Here is a 25,227-nt window from a genome sequence, read left to right as displayed (position 1 = left end):
TCTGCTCCACCTGCCACCCACCCATGGGGAGAAAGGGAGTTGGGGAGGGCAGCCCTTGGAGGGGTCACAGTGCAGGCAGATGTTCCCTGGGTATGGGGGGCGGTGGGAGCAGGTAGCTGAGGCTGCTCCCTGTGGCAGCCCCTCACCAAGGGCCAGCAGCACGGATGCGCTGTGTACCTGCCCTGAATGGGCTGTGCTCAGGATGGGATGGATGCAGCCTCATCTCCAGATCCCCTATGGAAGCTGCCATCAAGGAATTCATGGCTTCAAAGAATTCCTGTAGCATAAATGCTGCATCCTAGGCTATCCCCTATCCCCATGGGGCACTGAGGGCTCGACAACCCCATCCGTGGTATCCCATCCTTGCAGGGCACTGTCAGCTCAGGGAGAAGGGGGCAACCCTGTGAGGGATTTTCAGCACACAGAGGCTCCTTCCCCACACCTACAGCCCTGTCCCCACGTGCAGGGGGACAGCACCATACCTGCTCTGTCCCTGCACCAATGTCCTGCATAAGCATAGGAAGGTCTCCCCAGCACTGCTGCCTTGCTCGCACACCTGTGCCCAGACTGCAAAATACAAGGGAACCGACTGCCCTGTCCCCATGGTGTTCCCATGCAACTGACTGGGAAAAGGGGCAGGAAAGGCTTGGAGAGCACAGTGCTGCTGCTCAGTGTGAGAGATGCGGGTTCAGCTCACTGGGGCCAGGGGACCTGCTGCTCTTGGTCCAACCCGCCCTCCAGAACACAGCTCTGGTCGTGTGCAGTTTCTGTTTTATTCCTTAGGTAATATTTATATATGGATATAGGTCGAGGACTCCTGGGTTCCCCACAGCACCGGGGCAGGAGGCAGGGAGCGGAGCGGGGCTCCAGCTGGGCATGGGGCTGGGGGCTCGGGGGTCCATCCCCACAGCCATAGGATTGCACTGAGTTACAGAGAGGTGGGGGGGGCCTGCCTGCGGCCCCATCCCCTCCCACCCGGCAGGGCCGGGGGCTGGGGTCACCTCTCCTTTGGATGGGATGGGGACCAAGGGGGGGGGGGGTCAAGGGATAGAAGAGCTGAGACACGGCCCCAAAGAGGGCAGGGGGAAGGAAGAGCCCTGGACCCTGGGAGAGACGGGCAGGGGCATGCGAGCAGGGGGCAACGGGATGGGGCAGAACCGGGTTGGTGCTCATTCACCGTCGGATCCATGAAACGTCTACGATAGAAAAGAGAGAAGCTGTGAGTGGGCCAAGCGCTGCCCCCAGGGTGTCCCCACGGCCCCTGATCACAGTGAGCGATGGACGCGCCGTCCAGTCCGGGTAGAAAAGCCGAGGCCGCGGTCACAGCCGGGTCTGAGCCTCGGGGATGTAGATCTCGATGCTGTCTGCGCTCTCAGTGGCCGAGTTCTGGCGGAAGGAGGCGGCGCGTTTGGCTGCCAGGAGCCTCTTGCGTGCCTCCTGCCGCTGCCGGTCCACCGAGTCCAGGGAGCGCTCCTTCACCGGGTGCACCTTGGAGCGCGGCGGCTTCTTTGGTATCGGGGGAGGCACCTTCTTCTCCTCCTGCACAGACAGTGGGAGAGCCTCGGGGTGAGCGTGGGACCGACCCCGAGTCTCCTTTCTCCCTCCCCTTCCTCCCCCGCCAACGTCAGAGCAGTGAGATGAGGCTGTGCCGTGCATCCCTCCGTGCAGCTGCACGTGTGCAGGATCGTGCCTGGCCCTTGGCACACGGCGCTGCCCAGAATCCAGCTGCAATATCACAGCAGAGGAATGGCCTCATTTTTTTCCTGTTCTTTGTTTTTCAAGTGTTTGCTAAAAGCACCCTCTGGCTCCGCTGGCGGTAACTCTACGGCAGTGGTTTGGCCACAGATGGGCTTGGGGATGAAGAGGAAAAGGAGGGACGTGCACAGCACCAGCCCTGCGCTCCACCAGCCCTTACCTTGGGCTCAATGATCTTCCACCCGTTGGCCTTGAGCTGCTGGAGCTCCGCAAACTTCATGCTGACATCCTCAATGGAGAGCTGCAGCAGGTCCCAGAAGCCGGCCAGGTCTTGGAAGGTGGGTACTGGAAATGCATTGGGATCCTGTGGGGACAGTGAGGGACCACGTTGGTCATATTTCACTCCTAGGACACCCGCTGTGCTGGCACTGCATCACCAGCCACAGGCTCAGCCCACCCCAGGGTGGTGTTCACTCACCATGTTCTGCTGGCAGAGTCGGTAAAACTGCTGCACCTTCTGGGACATGAGGAGCTGAGCACTGCCCACAGCGCTCCGGATCTTCTCCAGGACTGGCAGAAAGCAGACAGTCATATCTCCAACAGGGACACGGGTATCCCCTCCCCACCACCATTTGGAATCCCCAGAGATGTCTACACCGATCCCAACCTCTTGACCCTCCCTGAGCCATGTGGCACCACTGGGATGCTCCAAGGGTGAGAGCAGCGCGGTGCAGCCCCGGGTACCCGGCCCCACTCACTCTCCTCCGGCAGGTCGTAGTCCTCAGCCTCCCGCTCCATCTGCTGGCACCAGCCCTCCATCTTCTCCACCTCGGCCTGCAGCAGTTTGATGAACCATTCCCCATCACGGTGGCAAGGGGAAGCACGGCCGGAGTCAGGCAGGCTGCGGGAGCCCCTCTCCACCCAGGCATCACGGCGCGGCACCTCCACCGCATCGTACTGCATCTGATAGTCCTCCCGGTACGCCCACTGGCCCTGTGTGTGCACTGTTTTGTACACGGCGTACTGACGGCCGGATTCGGGCTCCGAGGAGTGCCGCTGGAAGGGACGGCCAAACTGCAGAGCTTTGTCCTCAGTGGCCACGGCCAGCCCGGCGAAGCCCTCCAGCTCCAGGTCTGCCTGCACGCCCGCCGTCACGCTGTTGGAGCGCTTGAAACGGGCACGCCTGGGACAGAGAGAGTGTGTGAGGATGTACCTACCATCCCTGTCCCCCTGGGGGCACCATCCTGGGGCTGAGGACACCCAGGGACAGCCCTGAGCAGCTGCATCTTTCCTGTCCCTCATTTCCTGCACTCTTAGCCCGTTTCCATGGCTACCGGTGCTGGACGATGCTGAAGGATGCAGAGCAGTGTGCATCAGGGTGGGTAAGCACACTCCCAGAGCTCATCTCCCCCTCCCATGCAAAAAATAATGTTTTGTTGCAGAAAAGCCCAGAGTTTTCACCCACATCTGGGCAGGTTCTGAGCCCCAGCAAGCAAGACCCCAATGCAGCATGGGAGCAGGGGATCCCCTTCCCCACGCTGCCCCTTAGAAGCAATCAAGCGTGAGAGGCGAGGCCAGATTCTGCCCCTTATGGGAGCATCAGATGAGAGAAAGTGATGCAGGCAGGAACTGGGTCAGTTCAAGAGGCCATGGGGGGATCCAACTCCACTGGCCAAGGAGCTTGGCAGGGCTCAGCTTGGGTCATACCTTTTGTCTTCCTCCACCTGCACTCCGATGGAGTGGAACTCCCTCTGGCTCCGACTCTCTGTGTCCGAATCAGAGACAGCCTCAACCTGCCAGGGGCAGAGGGAGAGCATGCTGGAGGGTGGCCCCATACCATGGGCATCCAGTGCTCAGAGAAGGCTGCACTGTTGGGAGAGTGGGTGTGCACAGGGGTGGCATTATGGCCACCGTGGTGGTACACTGTGGTGGTACAGGGGGTGGTATTAAGGCCACACAGTGGACATGGAGGTGGCATTAGAGCCACTGTGGTGAGCATGCGAGCATTAGGGCCACCGTGGAGGCACATTGGAAGCAAAGGGACAAGTGGAGGACTCTGAGCATGGCTTGGGCAGACTGATACCCACATCTCAGCCCATCTGGAGGAGCGAAGCCCACCTGCACACCAATGGATGGCCGCCACTTCCTCTGTCGAGCCAAGCTCCGCAGCTCCTCCCGCCCGGGGATGGCCTTGATGATGAGCGTGGAGGGCTTGGGGGCAGTGCGGGGCTGCACGGGTGGCAGTTCAAGGGACACGGCCGTCACCTTGGAGCTCTCCAGGCTCTCTGCCGAATTGCAGCGGGCCGCAGCATCTTTGGACCAGGCGGGGCCACGGGTGACCTCGCTGGGCAGGTAGCTCTCGTGAGCAGACTCGGTGCTGCTCTGTGCCGTGACGGAGATGAGGGGCTTGGCTTTGGTTCCTGGAGGGATGGGAGGTGGAGCTTTTCTGTAACTGAAGGCTGTTGTGGGAGAGGCGCAGGATGAAAAGGTGCGTGAAAACAGAGAACATTTGTTTGTTTCTTACCGCGAACGGGCGCCCTGGGGAGCAGCACCCACCCCCTCCCACAGCAAGGGGCCCGGGCATGGATTTGGGGCAGCCCTGCAGGATCTTGAGCAGCCATTTGGCCAATTTATCTCTAGAAAGGGACTGGAAAGCGGCCCAGACCCATTCATGCAGCAAGGTGCAGCAAAAGGAAACAAAGAACAGGGAAAAAAGTGTGGGAAGAACAGCAGAAGGATGCTGGGGGCATGGTGGGGGGCATCCCATGGTGTGTCTGAGCCATGAGCAAGGTGGGGCTGCACGGGGCTCAGTGCAGGTGGGGCTGCATGGGGACCCTCATGCTGCCAATCCCTCACCACCCCCAGGACTCACAGGTGCCAGGCTTCAGGATGCTGCTGGTGATGGGTGGCCCGGCGGGGGCTGACATGGAGAAGAGCGAGAGGCAGTCGTCGTCCTGGGAGCAGCCTGCCTGGATGGCCCGCAGGTAGCTGTGGCTCCGCATGCGGAAGCAGCCGGGCAGGTCCAAAGCCTCCACGGCTTGCGACTCCACCTCACCAAAAACAGACTCACAAACAGCCTCAAATTGGTGGTTGAGCTCATCATTGATCTGTGAAGAGCAGTGGGTGATGCTTGGGCTGGCATCCGCAGCATCCACTTTCCGTCCCGGTGTGAGGACAGACCCATGGCCCCAGCACAGTGCCAGGTGCTAGATGGGACAGGGACCCTACCTGGCCAGTGGTGAAGGAGCGCCCGTAGCCTTGCCCCCGAGGGAGCATTCGAGGTGGCACACCGCAGCTGGGACAGTTACAGATATATGAATCAGAATAGTGCCTACTTGCAAACCTAATGAGAGACAGTGGGAATAGAAGGGATGGAACCAAAAGCAACACAGTCAAGCCAAGCATTTGGAAACGCAGCCACAGCAATGGACCCACAAGCCCCACTTGCCCACTGCAGCTCTTGCAGCGAGCCCTCACCACTGCCCCTACACTCCTGGCAGGGCTGGGGGCTCTCCAGGGCTGCCGCAGGTGGAGCTGAACATAGCTCTCTAAAATAGTCGTGCTCCATGTGCCTGCCTGGCTCTTTGCCCTCTGCTCAGGTTTGGCACGGAGATGCTCAGAGCAGGCTCCCTGTGCCAGCCCCAAGGTGGAGCAGCCCCTGGCAGGGTGCTGCCGTGCAGGGCTCCGTGCACAAGCGGTGGCAGTGAGGTGCATGCAAGGTCCCCACTGGTGTTCTGCACCCATGCAGGCAGAGTGCAGCTGCAGCAAGAGCTCCTGGCAGCCAGCACATTGCACAGATATCAGGTGCCCAGCGCAGGGTCATCACCAACCCAAAAATCCATCCTGGGTGCCACTGGTGCAGAGCCATCAGGAGAAGGGAAATTCCATGCTGTGTGCAGTGGGGATGGGGACACTCCCAGTGTTTGGGAATGCTGGCTGTAATCTCCCTGCATGTGTGCCCTTTCCCTGTACGTGGCTGCAGCCCGGCTCCCTCCCACAGCCCAGCAGCACCCTTACTTGCTCCTGGCCTGGTCGGCGCTGGAGGAGCGGCGGTAGCTGTCTCTCCTTGTGGCCGCCCGGGGCAACACTTTGGCGCTGGCATCCGAATCGGCGCTGTCCTCATCCCCCATGGCCTTGATGTAGCTGCCACTGCGCATCCTCCGGCAGGGGATCTCCCCGTCCTTGCCCACCGCCGGGTACCCACTCCATTCGTCCTGCGGCACCTGGTGTGGGGGATGAGTCTGGGTGTGCACAGGGGCACACAACAGCCCAAGCCCGGCACCACTTTTCCACCTTCCCTGCCCCAAACCCTCCTGGCAGTCCCAGCTGCATCCCCTGATTGTTGTTTCCCACCTTGTGGCCCCCCCGGCAGTCACGACCAGGCCAAATCCCACCCATGCCAGAATGGCTGTGCCACTGCTACAGACACTTACCAGGCTGCGGTGGCACAACGTTGTCCCCAGGCCAGGCAGGATGGTGGTGGGGCCGGCGCTCTGCCCTGATACCCCCTGCTGCCACCCACCCCAGCATTGCTTCTCCCTGTCTCCTTCCCCCGGGAAAGGGAGCGAAGAGTTAATTAGCTTTTAATTGGAAGGGAGGTGACCTAGAAGGGAGCCTGATGATGTGATGGGACTGGTGGTGGCACTGGGCCAGGCGCACTCAGGATAAAAGCCCAAAAGAGGGAGAGGACAGAGGGCTGTGAGGAGCCTGCGCAGCTAGAGCTGCCTTGACCCCGACCCATGGACCAGAAGATGGCAGAGGAACTTGGTGCCACCTGCAAGGAACCCTGCAAGGAGCCCTGCAAGGACTGAGGACAGCAGCAACTGGTGTAGAGGGCACGGCCCCACACCACCCCAAGCCACCGGGATGCAGAGACACAACCCCAGCTCACCCCATGGCATCACCATGCCATCACCAACCACAGTCCTGTGGGACAGCAGCACTCGCCCTGCCTGTCCCCCTTACCTGCAGGTACTGGTAGGCTCTGTCTTTGGCCTTTGTCTCCTGAAGCATCAAGGTTTTCTCTGTGCCGCTGGCGCTGGGGTAGGCTTCGCGGGCTTGGCTGACGGTCATGGTGTGCCAGGCACTCCTCTTGACCGTCTGTCCATCCAGAGACATGGACATCCCGGCACACGCCAGGCATTTCCCTTCCCCGCCGCTCTTTAGACTCTTCAAAGTCAAGTCTCTGAAGGCACTTTCGGGAGCGTCCACACAGTACTGGGTGCCCTGGTCCACGGTGTGCCGGCCAGACACCATATAGCTGCTGTCGCTGTCCAGGTTGTCGTCGGAGCTCCACCAGCCCATCACCTTGGACCGGTGCCGGGAATCCACCTTGCGATCCTTGCTCTTGCTACGCTTGCCATGACGGGACTGGTGGTGGTGGTGGTGGTGATGGTGGTGGTGGTGGTGGTGGTAGCCGTCCCCGCGGCCGTCCATCTTGGTGCCGTTGTAATCCCGCTTGGCGGGCGCCTCCAGGGAGTGCGACTTGGCAAAGAGCTTCTGCACGGAGTGGACGAGGTGGCGGATGCGGCTGGGGCTCTCACTGCGCGGCTCGGCGCCGCCGGCCCGCGGGTACTGCAGCGTGTGGAAGCCGTCGTGGTGCAGCGGCAGCTGCTTCTCGAACTGGTCCAGCAGCGTTGGGGGCAGGCGGTTGATCTTGCTGGAGGGGTGGGCGGTCGCCATGCATTCGTCGCAGGAGTCGTAGGGCTGCTGCTGCTGCTGCTGCTGTTGTCCGTGGTGCATCCTCGGGAAGGTGCTGCTGGTGCTGCCGGAGGGCGGATCGCTCAGGGGACCGCACTCGCCGGCCGCGCTGGGGCTCCGCACCGGGCAAAAGGGATGCTCCAGGGAACACGGCTCGCTGGGGCTGAGGAGGTAAGGCGGGCGGCCGTCGGGGCCGTGGGGGATGTAGTCGGCGGGATGCTCGCAGTCCTCTGGGATGCAGCGGCAGCGGTGGCCGGAGGAGTGCTGTGCCTGGCTACGCTCCCCATGGTAGCCCTTCATGGTGTCAGCACCTGCCCCGTAGCCTCGGCATCCTGCAGGGTTTTCCCTGCGGGCTCACCTGCAGGGACAGGCACGGGCACACTGTCATGTTCCCATCCAGCTGCCCAAACCCTCATTCCTATTCAGGCAAAATGTTCTGGCTTCACAGGGTCAGGAAGCACCCATCCAGCCTTGCTGAGCCCCCCAGCCCCACCCAGTGCACTGGGGACCGCAGGGCTGCCCAAGGGGATTCCAAACCATAGGGATTTCTAAGGGAAAGCAGCAGTCTGCCTCAACGCATTCAAAGCAGATCCTTAGTAGACAGCGCAGGGGGACATTTCAACATCATGAGAAACTTGTTTTCTTCCCTGGCACCAAATATTATGACGTGTTTTTCCATTAGGAAAACTGTTCTGGCTGCATTTTCCAGCCGTTGCGATTCACCGAGCCACTAATGAGCTGAAGCGGGGGGTTGGGGGGGCTGCTCCGTGCTGACATCTCCATCCCACCCATCCTCCCACCATTCTACTGTGTATTGACACCTCACATTCCTCCAGGGCCATCCTCCACCACCGTGTGCCCGCTGACAGTAAGGACATGGAGCAAGGAAAGCCATCGCCACGCATTGCCATCCCCATACATTTCCTCCACTCACACATAGCTCTCATTTATCCATTTCTTAAGCAAAATACAGAGCATCACATCAGACCCCTGTGACGGCAGCCCTGGGGCTGGCTCTGTCCTTGCTGTGTCCCTAGATGCAGTGCCGGGCTACAGAGAACTCCAGAGACGTGTGTGCCCTACAGGGATTTGTCTTCCTTACAGCCCCTCAAAGGCTCTGCTTTGGGTATGACTATAAACGAGGAAATTACTTACTCTCCAGTGTAGCTCAGCTAATTAACAGGCGTCAATTAGCACCCTTGTTATCATATTTAGGGAGGGGGCTGTGGGCACCTCAGCTCTGCAGTCAGGCTCAGGAAAGGTGGAGCAGCCATGGTGACATGTCTGGGGACAACCCCTGGAGACAGCAGGGACGAGCAGCCATGGGGGGCCACATTGAGCCCAGGTGGAGCAATGGGATGGAGCAATTGGATGGGGAGCAGGGGAGAGAAAAAGGGGAACCCCTGGGATGTACTGAGACACAGAGGCTGTGCTCACTGAGCACCAGGAGGGGATGGGGACCTCTGAGTACAGCACGGTCTGGTGGCTGCAGGCACTGATGGCAGCAGGGAGCATCCCCCAGCTGCCCCCCCCAAGCCCCTCCCCTTGCCTTTCTTCCCAACATCAAGGCTGCATCACTTGGCCCTGCTCATCTCCCTCCCGCCCTCACAATCTCACTCCAGCTCTAACAAGGCTCCCTAATTGCTGCATCTTAAATGAAGGAAGCAGCAGCCTGCTGGAAGAAGAAATGCCTCTGCCCTCCTGGGAAAGCTGGAATGAGGCATGGGCAAGAGGCTGGGGGGGGTTCGGGTTCAGGTGGGCAGTCAGCAGCAGGACAGAGGGATGGATGGATGGATGGATGGATGGATGGATGGATGGATGGATGGATGGATGGATGGATGGATGGATGGATGGATGGACGGACGGGTAGTGGCTGCAGGATCCCTCCCAGCCCCGCCTTTGCCACAGGCTGAGCTATCATCTCATGTTCATCGAGGGAAGTGCTCAGATGAAGCAAATATTGCCACGGCGTTGGGAAGAAGCAGTCAAAACAGCTGAGCAGCCCATTATTAGGAGCAAGGCAGGCTTTTGTGCTCAGGAATGGGAGGAATTAAACAAAGCAGCGCGCTGGTGAAGCAGTGCTGCAGCTTTCCTGCAGCCAGCAGCAGTGGGATGGGGACAGAGAAGGGGATGGGGACGGGAATGGGGATGGGGATGGGAATGGGAATGGGGATGGAGCACTCCCATGGGTCTCAGCATGGACCATGTGCCTGGGTCACTGCTGTGCTGCCATGCACAGTGCATGAGACCCAAGGGAAATCTCCCATCCCCAGGTCCCATCACAGATTCAGAAAAGGGAAAAAAACCCAGACCGGTCTGAATTTTGTGCCATTTAACACCAGGGTAATTACCACCATTGGGAACCTACCGCCCACACAATTATGTGCTAGGATAAACTGGAAGAGCGTAATTACCATTACAAATAACTCACTTCTTGCCTTTATTGCATCCAAAGCCTGAAGAAACTCCCATCAGCAATTCCCCTGACACCAACCTCCCTCTGACTTTTGCTTTTCTGGCATTTCTCCCCACCCCAGGGTCAGCGGTGGGCAGACTGGGACCCATCACCCCAGGCACTGTGGGGCTCACCCAAATTCCACCTCCCGGTTTGATTTCCCACAGGGGCCCTTAGCAGAGGCAGTTCTGCTACCCAGCACAGCGCAGTGAGATCTCAGCCTTGGCAATGCCACGATGATGCCAAGGACTGCGGGGCTGTGATGCAGCCCCCACAGAGCCCATACCCCCTGCATCTCCTGTAGGAAGGGGACAGGATTGCAAACACCATTGCAACACTCAGGTCTGACAGTGTTAGAATCATAAAATTACTAAGGTCGGAAAAGACCTCTAAGACCAAGTCCAACCACTGACCCATGCCCACTATGCCCACTAAACCCATACCCACTACGCCCACTGAACCACGTCCCTCAGTGCCACAAAATGAGGTGGTTTTATTCCCATAATTTTCAAGTCCAACCCCAAAAGCCAGCATCCCAGCACTCACCGCCCAGCGCTCAGAGGGATGCTGTCCTCATGTCCTCATGTCCTTACAGCCCGGAGTCCCCTCCAGCAGCACGTCCTGGGGCGAAAGTTCTGCAGGAGATGAAGCACAAAGAGGAAGAGGGAGGTTGGTTGTCCACAAAAAGAGCCTGACCCAGATAAATCCCTGTGGGTTTTTAGCACCGCATCCTTCCCTCCTCCGGCCGAGGAGCACCACGGCCAGCACAGCCTTGCACATGTTTGGCGCAGCAACGCCCCAAACCCATCCCCAGCCACATCCTCTTATGCAATTCCCTGCCAGCGGGCGCCAGAGCTGCCCAGCAGCCTCCTCAGCACCGACTTTGATTTGCACTGGAGCCGTCCATATGCTCCACAAAGGCTCCTCCTGCCACCAGTGAGAGCGGAGTGGTTTTGTGCGGCCACTCGCCCAGCAGAGATGCGCAGCGAGCCCGGTCCATTCTGCTTTGCAAATTAGCGACAAGTTTGCCAGCGCAGTTCCTGCTGGGGATTTTTATGGCTTGTGATGAAAGTAAGAGAGAACAAACACGCAGCTTGAGCTCCCGGCGCCGCGTGCGAGCTGGAGCCTGAGAAAAAAATAACGCTCTTCCCACTTTCGGAGCTGAGCAAATTTGATCTACAGTCGTTGGATGAAAATAAATACGGAATAGCGCCAGGTCGCTTCCACCTCGCCTTTCATCTATTTACTTTTCCCCCCCGACCAGTTGTAAGCGAGAAGGATTGCAGAAAGCAAACATTTTATTGTATGACTAATTAGCCCGTTATTTTATTAGGCCGTATTAGTAAAATTGACTCAGTCTGACAAAAAAAAGGTGAGGGGATGGAGGGGGGGGCTGGGAAAGGAATCACCTAATTTAGTGCGTAATTCTGCATCGAGTAATTATTTTCTTAAAAGTGGAATTAGCTGAAAGCAGCTCACAGATATTTCATTAGTTGCGTCAGGCCGGAGAGAGTGAGTGTAATTAGTCAGAAGTTTGTCATTCCTGGAAGTAATTACTTCATAAGGAAAGGGGAGAGCAGCTCTGCTTGGCTACATGGAGCTGCCAGACCACCTCCCATCCCCAGAGCCCACGCTGGCCCTGTTGGTGAGGGAGGGCTGAGCGGGACAGCAGCAGTGCTGGCTCCTGATGGCGGTGCAACATCCATCATGCAGCAATGAGCAGATTAAGGTTGGTTGGGAGACTGGAGCAGAGGGACGGCACCGAGCACAGCTGGGAGCGCAGGGTTTGGGGCTGCCCAAGGAGGCTTCACTTTGTGCAGAGCTCAAGCCATGCAGACCCTGCTGAGTGCTCGGATGGACATCCAGAGGAGCCCCAAGAGAAGCCAACCTGGGGCAGAGAGTGAGCAGGATGTAAAGATCACAGCCAACGTAATGCAATCAAGAAACCAAATTACCGGTAATGAAACAAAAAGCAGAGAGCGGAGACTGCCTGGGAGGGGATGGCGAGGGGTGGGAACCACGTGGCTATAAATAAGGGATGAGGATGCTTTCTTAAAAAGGCAATGAAGGACAAATATCAGCTGAAGAACTGTAAATGTGAGCAGTGCCAGTGAGAGCCATCAGGGCTGGACATGCAGAGCCAGAGCCAGAGCTCAGCCCGGCCCAGGGCAGCACTGCCAGAGCTGCCTACATCCACGTGGTGCCTTGAAGTGCAGGAGCTGCTCCAGCCCTGAGCACTGCTCAGCATCCCTGGGCTGACCACAACTGGGTGACCCCAAGGAGTGGCACTGAGCACTGTGCTTCCCACCCGACCCGCTCCCGATGCTGAGGGCAGGTCGTTTGATGGGAGCTGTTGATTAAGCACATGATTAGTTTTGGCACTGGCACCGGTTGCCTGACAGCTCCTTCTCCCAGTGCTGGGGAGAGTGAGCGCGAGGTACTGCCTCTGCTGATGCAGCGGTTGGTGGGATGAAAAATCCTGCAATGCAGCACTGCTTCTTAATGAGCCATTTGTCTTTGAGGCTTCTTGACTCATTACCATGCCAGGAGAGGGATGGGAGTTGCCCCCAAGTCCCCATCTGAGCAATTACTCCTTGAGTAGAGCGAGGAAATACTGCCATGCCGTGCTCCAGCTGCTGGGGATCCCGCGCGGCCGCCAGCACCGGGATCCCCACCATCACTGCTGGCTGCTGCTGCTGCTGGAGCTGGGGGGAGGGGACTGCCAGGTCTCCACCAGCACCGTATGCCATCGCTGGAGCCCTGGGGGCAGCTGGGGCTGGGACACTGGGAGCCACCATGTATACAAGAGGGGACAGAGAGGGCCAGGGGACAGACCCACTCCCCAGTGGGGACATCTTGAGGCTATGCAGTTCCACTCAATGGATCAACCAACGGTACCAGCACAGAGGCCTCAGGGTGTTGGGAGGAGGGAGTAATTAAGGATGAGTGAGTAATTAGGACAGAGGCTGCTGGGAAGAAAATGCACCTAGGCAGCAAAGCGGTGCATGGTGGTGGTCCCACAGCTTAGCACTCCTTTTACCATGCAGTAGGAGGATGCACCTTCCCAGGGCACTGCAACCACCCTTCAGTGCCACCAACAAACCAATTGCACGGGGCTCCCACACAGTGCCCATCACTGCTAATGCCCACGGGGAGCTTTGTTCCCACAGCCCAGCAGGACAGAGAGCCAACGTGCCCAATATTTATCCACAGTAAAAGGGAGGACACAGCAGATGTGCCCCCAACATCATGCTGCCCCAGCCCAGTGCCCTCAGAAGGATCTGTCCTGTGGTCCTCCTGCACCAGGAGCTCTTTCCAGGGACGTGGATGTGGGGAACCACACGGTGTGCAGAAGAATGAGTTGAACTCCAGCAGCTCCATTCCAACTGCACCGCAGCTCACCCCATTTCCAGCACAGGGAAGTGCTGCTCCTGCTTCAAAGCCACTTATCTCCCCGACCACGCGGTGTAATGACTTAAGCTGGGGATCACTTCAAAGCAGCTTTCACGAGCTCAGGGCACGCAGCCATGCCAAGGGGCTGCTCTCTGGTCTGCTTCCCCCATCACACGCCACCCCTTGCCCCAAACTGCCCCCATCCAAAAAACTCTGGTAACACTGACCCTGTTCTGATGCTCACAAAGCCATTTCCAGCAAGCAGGACCAGCAAGTGTGCAGCAACAATCCCACTGTCCCCACCAAAGGACACTCTGTGCCACTGCACCCCGTCTTCAGCTGCAGCCCCGCGATGGGATGAGGGCTGGATGGGCACAGAGGGCCCCAAGCAGAGCACAGCACTGCTCACCAGAGAGGGCCTGAACTGCCGCTTTAATCGATGGGCTTAATTTACAAAGCTGATGAAAACCTAAATATTTAAATACATAATTCTGCACAGTGCTCTTAGTGTGGGGGCAGAGCACATGGCTGGGGGGGACACGAGCACCGGGCACAGCACAGCCCTGTGCCAAGAGGATGGGGTCACTCCACTGGGACCAGTGTCCCCGTTGCAAGCATTATGGGGGTGGCACAGGGCCAGGCTGGGCTGTGAGTGGGGTCCTCAGCTCACCCTGCATCCTGCTCTGCTGCAGCACCTGAGCATCCCACTATAGCTGAGGGAAGGGGAGTACAGTGTGAGATAGTGAGCTGCAAAGGGCAGCACGAGGGGCCCGCGGAGATTACACCCCTGAGAGTCCTGCGACAAGAGCTTAGAGATAAAAGAGATTTACAGGATTTACCAGCAATACAAATTGCATATTTAATTTTAGCTGCAGGGGGCTGAGCTCGAGCAGCACATGGAGGTGTGCGGGTGCTGCAGGGCACAGCCTGGACAGCTACCAGGCCGTTCCCCAAGGGTTGCACCGATGACATCCACACACAGCCCTGGTTCTGGGGTTGCTCCTGGGTACCTCCTGACCCCCAGCACAATGCCTGTGTGCCAGCTCAGAGGTGTCACTTGGCTGCCTCCTGCTTCGCCATGCTCCCTTTCATCCCTGATGAAGCTGTCCCTGGAGGAGGCTGTTTGCCATCCAGGGCACAGTGACTGGAGCTGGGGACAGGAGCAAGAGACAACCAGAGCTGAGCACCCTCTGGAGTGGGATGGAAAAGCCCTAAAGAGAATCAGGACCCCTCTGCAAAGCAGGATCAAGGCCAGGGGCCAGGCACACAGCCCCTGTGGCCTTGGGGACAGCTGGTGGCCCCAGCACAGGGTCCCTATGGTGCCACCCGGTGCACACATCCTTCCTCCCCACTCAGTGGGTGCGCAGAGCAGTGCAGGGACAAGAGAGAGGGAAGGACGGTGGAAGATGAATGGGGGAGTCGAGAGGCTAATGGCATTGTCTGGAAAGTAGGTCGTGTGCTGAGCAAAAAGATATTTATATCAAAGCTCGTTCCCCCGCAGAAGCTCCAAGCTGGGCACAGGCAGCACTATGAGCCCACAGCCCTGTGTACCCCACAGCACCCCCTGCTCCAGCCCTGGGCCCACGGTGTTGGCACCCACAGGGGCCCCAGATGGGATCCTGCAGGCTGTGCTGCAGCACAGGATGGAAATTAGGGATGTAAAATGATCCCAAGTGGGATTTGCTCCTTTTGCTGAGCTGGCTGATGGCTGCTGGAGTCGCATGGGGTTATTTTTCATGTCTCCTTTGTGAATGTGTAACAGCTCCCCAATGATCCCCAACACCACAGAGTCCCCACAGACTGTGCCACCCCTGTCCCAAGCCGCATCCAGGTCTCAGCCTGGTGCCCAACCCCGGACATATTCCCTTGTATAGGGGGAGATGTCCCATGAACCTCACACAGCCCCAGGTCCCTCCTTCCCATAAAAGCAGGGACTGTCTCAATGCACACACTGCAGCCGAGGTCCTGCTGCTGGGCACAGGGATGTGGTCCCCACTCATCCATCCCCATCCCATACCCGGGCACCTTTGGTCTGTGGAGCCGGTGCAGGTCCGTTTCCCATAATAGCTGCGTCGGCTGAATTTACAGCCTTGCTCCAAGTTATTAATAATAATGGCCTCCCTCTTAAGTAGGGCTTTTCATCTGTCTCAAAGCCCTTTTCCAGAGGACGTCTGAGGCATTATCACCATTTTATTAGCGTTTCAGTGGGCAGCAGATGAGATGGAGAGAAGGAATGGCCCAGGAGCCCTGGGGATGGGGACCCTGGAACAGCTCCATAGGGCAGCGGGGGCAAAACATCCCTTAACCACCACGTGCAGAGCTGCTGCTGTGATTTACATGGGTGGTGAGCCCAGGTCCCACCATGTGGATAAATCCACATCAGGCAGCAATAAAACAGTGTCACCTCCTCGGTAATCCACGGCATGGTGACAAATAGAGGGCCGCAGCACTGGCAGGAGACTCCAGTGTTGGCATGAATAAATCCCAACCCTGTGGCAGCAGGACTGGGGTGTAAATCCTGTGCTTTGAGCAGAGGGCACCCATGGGTGACACAGGGCACAGTTGACAAAGGGTATGGCCATGTCCCCATCCCTGTGAGCAGAGAGAACTTGGCACATTGGGACCCATAGCAACCAAATGGGAGTGGGGACATTCCCATTGGGTGCCCCCATGGCCCTGCATATCCCCATCATCACCCTGCATGTCCCCATGGCCTCATGTATCCTCACTGCCCAGCACGTCCCCACGGCCCCACACAGGGCAGCACCGCTCCCACACACTTCTCCCCACAAATCACACTGGGGCCCTATGGGCAGATTTATTTCCCTCTAAAAGTGCTTTGATCTGAAGTTATTTTTTGTTTACTAGCAACAAGGCATTGTAAATACATCTTTGCTGATAATTATAGAGTCTGGGCGCACACCTTAATCTCCATAAAATATCAGATGCTACAATTTGCCTGATTTAATGAGATTGGAGGCTGATAAGCAGCTGAGGTAAGCTGTAAACTTGGAGGGGAGGAGGAAAATGACTGCAAATGCTCTAGAATGCCCTCCTCCTCCGCCCAGGTGCCATACCCAGACCCACAGCCCCAGCACTGCCCACCCCACATGTATTGGTTGTTAATATACAGATGGTAGCAAATGTACAGAAGGTATAAGTAAAGGAAAGCTCACCAGTGGTGGTGCCTTGGCTGAAGAAGCTGGGGCAGCCCTCACTGGTGAGCAATCTCCAAGAGATGCTGCTTCAGTGGGAGTCAGCCCTTAAATGAGGTCTCAGAGGGGATGGAGTCGAGCTCCACCCCTTCCGGGACCACAGCTCCATCACTCTCACCTGTGCTCCCACAGCTGACCCCATACTTGCCTCAGCTGATTAACCAGAGGTTCAGGCTGTGATTACCAACCTCCCATACACCACACCATCCACAGCAGCTCCCAGGCAGCACCCGGACCGCACGCAGCAGCTTCACGCAGCGATGGGCATTTAGGGCAAACGGTGCTTTTATACCATTTACCTCATTAAAACTCCAAAAGCTCAGAGCAGAGCTGAGGCCGTGCGCCACGTGCTGATGGAGGTGTGAGGACAGGGCGGTGGGGAGGGGGAAGCCACTGCTGTCCCCACGTGCCCCAGTTTATCCAAAGGAAGGTGTGTGCAGGAACAGGGCTTGGGGTCACGTATGGGCATACACACGTGTGTGGGCACATGCAGGGGTGTAGGGCACAGTTGTGGTGCCCAGAAGGTGAGCATGCTGACACCCCATGCTGCACAAGCACATATGTGTGACTGTGTGAGTGCAGGTGCGTGCATGTGCAATTGGGTGCATGCATTCCTGGTACCTCTGCTCACACCAAGCACAAGGTGGGGGCTTGTCAGAGTCCATACCAGAACATTAGGGGAGGGGTCCTGGCCTGCAGGAGCTGCACGCTGCCCTGACACCCCTCACCCCTCCCCAAAAGGGGACCCTCAAGCACAGCGCCCTGTGTGTCCAGGTTGGGGTCCCCCTCCTGCAGTGCGGGGGGGCTGCCTGGCATGCAGCAGGCTCAGCTCCATAACGAGCACCACCGTTTCCACAGCAACCTTAAAGGCCTACAGCTGCCGCCTCGCTAACGAACCTGCGCTGGTGCCGTTCCCAGGGGATGCTGAGCCCCAGCCCATTGCCCACCACAGCAGCCTCAGGCTGGGGCACCCCCTCCATCCACCCAACTGCCCCCCACCCACCATCCCCTCCAGCCCCATGCCCCTCTGCACACACAGACCCAGGGTGCAGTGGGACCCCTCTCCTCCCCAGTGGGATGGGCACCTGAAATGCCCCCACTGCCATCTGTAGGGCACCACAACCCACAGATGTCAGCCTGATGGGTTAATTAATTTCCTTCTTCTTCAGGCTGTTATCAGATGGGATACAACGTCACCTGAGAGACTGTTAATTGGGCTAATTATTCCAGGTTCAGGTTTTGAATAATTAGTTACTGTTGTCTTCATCCTTACTTCCACTATTCTTCACAAAGGTCAGGCGGTTGCCAGCTCCCAATGTGCCGGGAGGGGTGGGGGGCTGCGGTGGGGACATGTTGAGCCCCCCTGGGCTGCCTGGGGACAGCAGGCACAAGGACAGCACCTGAAGCTGCCCTCATGCTCCAGCACTCACTGGGGGTGACATCCCAGACTGGCTGGGGACAGAAGGACCCACCCAAGGATCGCTGCACTGCCTCATCCCCCGCTATTATTAGCCCTCGCTAGCCTCCCTGGGAGCCATTTGCATATTTGATTGCAACTCCGAGGCGGGGCAGGGCCCTTCAATCAGCCGCTCCCGCAGCCTCATTTGCATGGTGTGACATTTTGTGCCCGGAGTGCTGACACTGTCACAGTGAGTGGGGACCAGGCTTGGACGTGGCACAGCATCCCCCGGCCCCAGGCACACTATGTCGGGCAGGGCACACACCTGGGGACCAAAGCACCTCTCCAGACCCCCAAAACAGATGGAGCTTTGAGTGTCTCTTGTCCCCAGGTGGCCCTGCCACACTTTCCAGCCCAACCCATGCCCCATCCCCATCCAACCTGCCCAGCAGGTAATTAGCAGCGGGTGCACAGGGTGTGGGTGTCGGCACAACGGCGCTGGCTGCCCATCCTGCCAGCCCGGCTGGAGCTGCTGTACATCAAAGGGCAGCAGCAGGCAGGGAGCTGACATCCTCATGGTGGTGGGGGGCTCCTGAGCCTCAGCACAACCCCGGGAGGGACACACAGACACGGGGTGGGTTGTCCCTTTTGGCCACGCGGAGCTGGATCTGATGGCCGTGCAGCTCGGCCACACCGGGCCCAGCACCGTGGACAGCTCCCGGCCACCACTGAGCCACCTCTATGGCCACCGTCCGAGCACGGCCATGTCTCCATCACAGCCACCACCATGGCCAACACAACACCCTGCAGACCCATCGCAGCCCTCAGACCCCGCCAGCCCCTCTTGCACCCCTGGCCATGGAGGCTCCAGGTGGCTGCGGGTGGAGCCAGGAGGCCCCGGGGCCCTGAGCACTCAGGTAGGACCGGCACGGGCACTGCCACAGGCCATGTCCCAGAACGCCCTCATCTCAGTAACACAGGGTACATGCTCAGCAAGAGCAAACAACATGGGGTGAGGGGTGGGACTGAGCCTGAGGATGGTGGGGATCAAGAGAGTTCTGCTGCATCTTTCCCTCCTGCCTCGGTTTCCCTTCCTGGAGCACACACCAGAGGTACAGGCATGGTGGCAGGGGAAAGCTGCACAGAGACATCCAGCTGCCATCAAGGGGAGTGGAGACAGGCAGAGCTCAAGGAGCAGCTGTTGGCACCGGCTGTGCTGCTCACGACAGCGGGGCCGTCTGGCAGGCAGGCAGGCACAGGGCTCCCAACCCCATGCATGGAACCAGAGCACATGGCAGAGTGCAGCGCTATCACCCAGACACAGGAATTTACTGCTGGAGCAGGAAAGCCCTTCCAGGATGCAATGGGTGGGCAAACACACCCCTTCCCAACACACATTGGGCTGCCCACTCCCACAGCACCTCCAAACGTGCAGCGCAGCCTCTCACACGCACAGCCCACTCCCTCCTGCCCTGCACCACCAACAGCACAGCGTGAGGACACCCAGCACAACGTGGCACAGAGAGGGCTCACCTGAACATCCTCATGGAGAGCACCGTGTCTGCACGGGGAAGCACACCATGTGCCCGCGGGTGAGCTCAGAGCCCAGCCCCAACACACACAGCCCCAGCAGAGCACAGGGCTGCGGGGGAAGGGAAGGAGGAGAACCTGGCTTGTCTGGGCGAGGGCTGGCTGGGAGCCACACGCTGCACACCAAGGTGAGCTGGCTGCCAGCAAAGGGGATTCGGCCAGGAAAGGGTTAGGAGCAGCGCTGCAGCGCTGCAGGCTCCGGCTCAGCACCCAGACCCGGCACCCCGTCCTCCCTCCCCGCACCCCACTCACCAATCCCAGCTGCTAAGCCACAGAGTTGCCCATCCCCTCCCTGTTGGAACCGGCAGATGGGAGCAGGGCTGCGATCCGGTTCGCTCTCCTCCCGCAGAACCCCTTTGGGCCGCCCATGCCGCGGTGAGGACGGAGGTGTCCCCAGGGTCACAGCCACCCAGAGCGGCGCGGTGGCCACGCTCCCAGCCGGCACCCGCAGCTCCGAGCGCAGTCGGCGTCTCCGCTCTGGGGACACACCTCCACCACCCCCGCACACGGCCACGTGCCCGGCAAGGGCTGCCCTCCCCCGCACATCCCCGCGCTGAGCGTCGCTGTGCAGCGACAGACGGACACACGGCCCCGTGGGCACGGATGGATGGATGGAGGCACGGCCACGCGTGCACCGCCGCATCGCTGTGCAGGTGGATGGGCATGCAGCAGTGTGCACCCCCTGCATCCCACTGCCCCCACAGTGCTGCTGTGCACCCCCCAGCACCCACACACACACTGCAGCAGTACCCCACACGCTGCACACCCCGGCCTTCCCACAGTCCCCTGCTTTATCCTGCACACCCCAGCACCCCCACACTTCCCACACACAGCCCTCACCCCCCGACAGCTCCCCCCTGCACGCCCACACCCCCAGCCCACCTGCACCACCCCCAGGGAGCTCTGAGCAGAGCGTGACACACCGACTGCCTGCCATTCCTCCATCTCACCCTGACCACGGCCACAGCTCAGACACACCACCCCCCACCAAGGACCGGCTCAGCATCCTTCAGCAGAGGGTCCCAGCCCCAGCACAGCACCAGGGATGGCACCTCCAGCTTCCCAACGCAGCACCCCCACACTCCTACAGGCCGGCTGTTCTCCAGCTCTGCTCTGCCCACCACAAACTTCAGCTCCTTCCAGCCCCAGTGGCTCCAGCTCACCAAGCTGTGGGGTTAAGGCCGAGCTGCCCCCCGGTTAGCACCGAGAGCTGGCAGCTGCACCACAAACATCTGCTCTTCCATTGGCCCCATGATTCACTGGTTATTAATTGGGGTTTGGCAGCACTGGGATCTGTTTGTATCCCTTGGCTCAGCTGAGAGCAACAACTCGCTGCTGACAGGCGGTAGGTGCCAGAGAAAGAGCCAAGAGCAGCAATGCACCGGGCGCAGCGGAGCCGGGCCAAGATGGGCACACGGCGCTGGGCACGGGAGCAGTGCAGCATTGCAATGGGTGCCAGCAGCAGTGCCAGGAGCCCAGCACTGCTCCTGGGGCTGCAGGTGGTGGTGGGGAGGCATTGCCTCTGCTCCCACTCTTGGCAGCATCGCTGGGTGCTGTTGGTGAGTCCTCGTGAGTTCCCTGCTGCAGACAGCACTTTGTTTGTGTAGGGTCTCCTGGATGCTCCCATGAGCAGCGCTGAGCTGCTCAGGCATCGAGAACTGCAGAGCTCGGGCGGCATCAGACAAAGGCTTTGAAAAGCCTCCTCCAAAGAGAGCCAAGAGAAATATGAATTCAGAAGCTGATTAGAAACCATGTCATGGCTCGTTCCAACTCCAGCATTTGGGGAGGAGTGAGCTGGAGGGGGGGTGGGGGGAAACATGCCAAATCGAACTGGGATTTAGGGAAGGCTTTGTGCATGGGGAGATGCTGAAGCACATCTGCTTGCAGGGTGGGGGACACCAGAGCACCCCCCGGTCCTGCAGAAACGTGGAAAGCACAAATTAATTCTCTTTAATCTGATGGGCACCAGTTCTGCTGCCACGTGCGGCTGCCACAGCTGGCAGCAAGCAGCCCAACCCCTCTGCTCTGTGCCCCCATCGTCAGCACTGGGTCTGCAAAGCCCCAGGGATGCTCCGATGGGCACAGAGCTGGTCCACAACCCCGAGGATCGCTCCACGTTTCCCCATCCCATCATTTACCCCACACTGCAGGCTGCGTGAGGGATGCTCCAGCCACCTCCATCCACCCATTGCTGGGACCCATCCACCTGTGCATCCCGGCCCCCCCCCGCCTGCAGCACGTCTGCTGCTATTCTTAGCTCCCAGCCCCGCGCTCTCCCAGGCAATGGCATCGTATATTACTATTATTACTCGCTGCCAACGGCTCAGAGCAGGCAGCCAGGATCGTGGTGGGACTTCCACACCCCTGTTGACCTGTCATTCGGTCCCTGCCGGGGTTTGGGGCTCTATGTGCTATTTAAGGAAATCCAATTTTATGGTCAGAAGGAGCACACGCCACGCGTTCTGCTCCCAAGCTGAATCCAGGCCCTTCGCATCGCTCTCCTCCAGATTTTAGCTTCACCCGTGATAGAAACAAGGGCCAAGAGTCACCTTTGGCTCCAGATCCCAATTTCTGCCTCGGTGGGATCCAGGGTTTCAGCTCAGCAGATCAAAGAGAGGCGAGCGCCTGCAAAACCTGGAGCTGGAGCCCCACGGCAGCACATGGGCACCAAACCCACAGGGCTGGATCCTGTCCATGCAGGAGGACACAGCCATGGGGACCCCACAAATGGGCTCTGCCCTAAGCTGCCAATGGGGAGGCAGAGGAGGAGCCCCTGTGCGCCGCAGCATCCCTCACCCTCCCCTCCAAAATGTGCCACCAGTGGGGTATTGCAGCTGGGAGTGATGCCTCCCCACAGCTGAGCAGCTCTGCACTTTGATGGCAGTTTTCTTTCCCCCCAGCCCTGCCAGCAGTTGACAAAACACTTTGCAGAAGGGATGGCATGCCTCGTGTGCGCAGCTCCCAGCAGCAATGCCCGCGGCCGCGTGTCCTCAAAGGCCGCGTGGGGAGGATGCTCAGAGCTGGGAGGCGAGGGACTGAGATAGACAGGAAATGACATCCATTTCCTAAAGGGGAATCTGCACTGCCGGCCGAATCCTGCCCCCATTTACAGTGAGGGAGGCCTTCAGCTCTTGGCCTGGGTTGCTGTTGCCCATGCATCACTCCAGCCCCTCCTGCTCAGCCCCATGAAGGGGGTGACATGTGGGGCTGAGTGTCACAGGGTGGGAAAGCTGAACGATCCCAGCACCGACTCGCTCTGCAGGTTTGGCACAAGGTGGAGGAATAAAATCTGATTATCCAGGGGAAGGAAGGATATGAGAGAAGAGAGGGACCCAGATCCCCTGGGATGGACCACAAAGCCTGGAAACACACTGAGAGCCGCAGCCCCACGGCAGTCCCTGGCCTGCACCCACCTGGTGGGATACAGCTGTCATACAGCCCCAGAGCCCTCATGCTGCCAGCTCCACGACTGCCGAGGAGTGAGACCCCCGAGCTGGGGGGGGACTGGGCCTGCCCAAACCCCATTTGAGCCCTCAGAACCAGGTGAGAACCGGGACCACGTCCAAGGGATGGCTGCATCGATGGCACAGCCTCCCGTGCCCAGGGGGTGGGTGATGCTGGATGCTCCATCCTCACCCTTCCCATCGCTGCCCCCACGCAGCAGCACCGAGCGGCCCTCGGGTGGGCACCGAGCATCTCACTGCGGTGCCTGTGAACACCCCGACCCACCCGGCAGCTCCCAGCTCCGCTCCAGCCCCAGCTCAGCCCCAACGCGTTCCCCGACCCCGCAGCTGCGCTGACACCGTCCCCCGCGGGATACCGCGCAGGGAGCGGCTGCGGGAACCGAACGGGAGGAGAAGCAAAGGGGCCGCCGGGAGCACCGCGAGCATCCCCCGGCCGCGTCCCGCCCCGGGCACCAACCCCGGACAACCCCCCCGGCGCCCACCGCGATGCCCCTCCGCGACCACCGGCTCCCACCCGGTACCCCCGGAGCCCACCGCCCTTACCCCTCTCCGCCGCCTACATCCCGCGACCGGTGCCGGGCGGCCCCCCGACGGCCCGGAGCTGCGGGGCTGGGCACGGCTCGGCCCGGTTCGGCTCGGCACGGTTCTGCTGGGCTCGGCTCGGCAAGGGCCGGCGCCCCGCGCGTGGGTGCGCGGCGGGAGGCAGCATGCGAGTGGCGGCGGCCCCGCAGTGCAGCGCGGAGCGGAGCGCGGCCGCCGAGGCGCAGCCAAGACGCGGCGGTGGATTTTCCCCGGGAATCAGAGCGGGAGGCGGCGGCGGCGGCGGCGCAAAGATGGCTCCGGTGCGGCTCTGCCGCCGCCTCCCGGCGCCCCGCGACCCCCCGCTCCGGTGCGGCTCAGCCGGGCCGGGAGGGGGAACCCGCGGGGCCGTTCGCGGGGAAGGGCAGCTGCGCGCCCTGGGGGTCCCTCCCACCAGCGGGCTGTCCTCCCGGGACCCCCCTTTACCCTCCCTTGAAGCCCCGAAGGGCTCGGCTACCCCCCCAGACAATGCCGGCAGCAGCCGCCCTCTCGCAGAGGCCCTCGTGCCAGGCGCTGTAATTTGCTAATAATAATAATTACGGCAGGCGCAGGGGACAAGTGCAGCGGAACAATGGGGCGGAGGACGCCTCGCTGCGCGCCGTGGCGGCGGTGGCACAAAGTGGCAGCGCCTTGTCCTGACCCCAAAACCACCCAGCAGTCCGGGCACGGGGCGATGGCACGATCTGTGTGAGCTGCTGGAGCTGTCATTGAGGGCTTTTGTTTTGCCCTTAAATTGTCGGGTTTTTTAGAGCAGCCACATCCCAGCGCTCTGTGCCCACATCCCAGCACTGCGGTCCTTGGGCAGGCCGCTGTCACCCACATGGCTTCGGTTTGCGGCACGTGGAGAGCCCCCACCGCAGCGCCCACATACCTGCGGTGCAGCCCCTCTGCCCACAGCAGCTTCCCCAGCGGGATGTGCGAGATGAGGGGAGCAAGACACGGGTTTTGGGGTTGCCGGGGGCACGGCTGGGGGCTGAGGCCATGCGGTAGCAGCAGGACCCCGCGCAGCCCCTCTTCCCCCACCCTCTGCCTCTACGTCCTCCCAAAGCACCTACCGTGCCGAGAGCCCTGCTTAGGGGGCTGAGATCCCCAGGTGTGGGGCAGCCCGTGCCCTCATCTACCCCCATCCCCTACATCATCCCCCCCCCCCCCCGTTCCCCCCGGAGCCCACCCGGCCGCAGAGCAGCGCCCACCGCTCACGTTCGCACGGTGCCGGGGATGCGAAGCAGCAGCAGAAAGAAACGGGGCTGGAAAACACCATCTGCCGCCCCCGCACCGCCCACGGCCCCGCACCGCCTCTGCCGCCCCCGCCGAGCGAGAGGGCTCCCCGGGGAGAGACGGCGCGGGGAGGGGGGGGGGGTTCGAGGCCCACGGGTGGGAACCGGGGGGGGGTTGGGGCTGCCCTTGTCCGGCTGCGTCCCAGCGTTGGGTAAAGAGAAGCGGACAGCTGTTGGCTCATTCATTTTTAATCCCGGCAGAGGAGTGGTGCTGAGGGCACGGAGCGGGACGGCCCTACTCGTACCGGTGCTGTATATTCAGTGGTGTGCAGCCCAGCGGGTGAAGGACCCCCAGGAGGGGATGGAACCCCGATATGCCCCTCCCCACCGTGGCTCGTGGCTGCTGGGGATGGCACCACTGTGCTGTGCGTATGTGAGAAGGGAACCACACGCCCACACTGCACGGGGATGTGCTGAGAGCACAACGGGGGTGGATGGAGATAGGGGTGTGAGGTTGGAG

At 60.2% G+C, this 25,227-nt stretch overlaps 1 protein-coding gene across 4 annotated transcripts; it reads right to left on the bottom strand.

The window, feature by feature from the left end:
- Nucleotides 1–754: 754 nt before the first annotated feature.
- Nucleotides 755–23,596, bottom strand: DLGAP3 (DLG associated protein 3). 4 transcript variants are annotated; one of them, XM_072355437.1, is made up of 12 exons: nucleotides 23,455–23,596; nucleotides 10,397–10,485; nucleotides 6,661–7,753; nucleotides 5,713–5,918; nucleotides 4,924–5,038; nucleotides 4,568–4,802; nucleotides 3,814–4,154; nucleotides 3,403–3,488; nucleotides 2,454–2,878; nucleotides 2,174–2,265; nucleotides 1,916–2,059; nucleotides 755–1,539 (listed from the first exon to the last, which is right to left on the bottom strand). In XM_072355437.1, the coding sequence occupies exons 3-12, from the start codon at nucleotides 7,693–7,695 to the stop codon at nucleotides 1,321–1,323; spliced, it is 2,898 nt and encodes a 965-aa protein (XP_072211538.1). In that variant the 5' UTR covers nucleotides 7,696–7,753; nucleotides 10,397–10,485; nucleotides 23,455–23,596; the 3' UTR covers nucleotides 755–1,320. The 4 variants fall into 4 exon arrangements, with proteins under 4 accessions (XP_072211538.1, XP_072211541.1, XP_072211539.1 ...); XM_072355440.1 differs by having other exon boundaries at nucleotides 4,924–4,990; XM_072355438.1 differs by lacking the exon at nucleotides 23,455–23,596 and adding an exon at nucleotides 19,700–19,942.
- Nucleotides 23,597–25,227: the final 1,631 nt, after the last annotated feature.

Source organism: Excalfactoria chinensis, chromosome 22, assembly GCF_039878825.1.
Source record: "Excalfactoria chinensis isolate bCotChi1 chromosome 22, bCotChi1.hap2, whole genome shotgun sequence".
Classification (NCBI taxonomy): domain Eukaryota; kingdom Metazoa; phylum Chordata; class Aves; order Galliformes; family Phasianidae; genus Excalfactoria; species Excalfactoria chinensis.
This window is presented reverse-complemented; position numbering and strand designations above follow the sequence as displayed.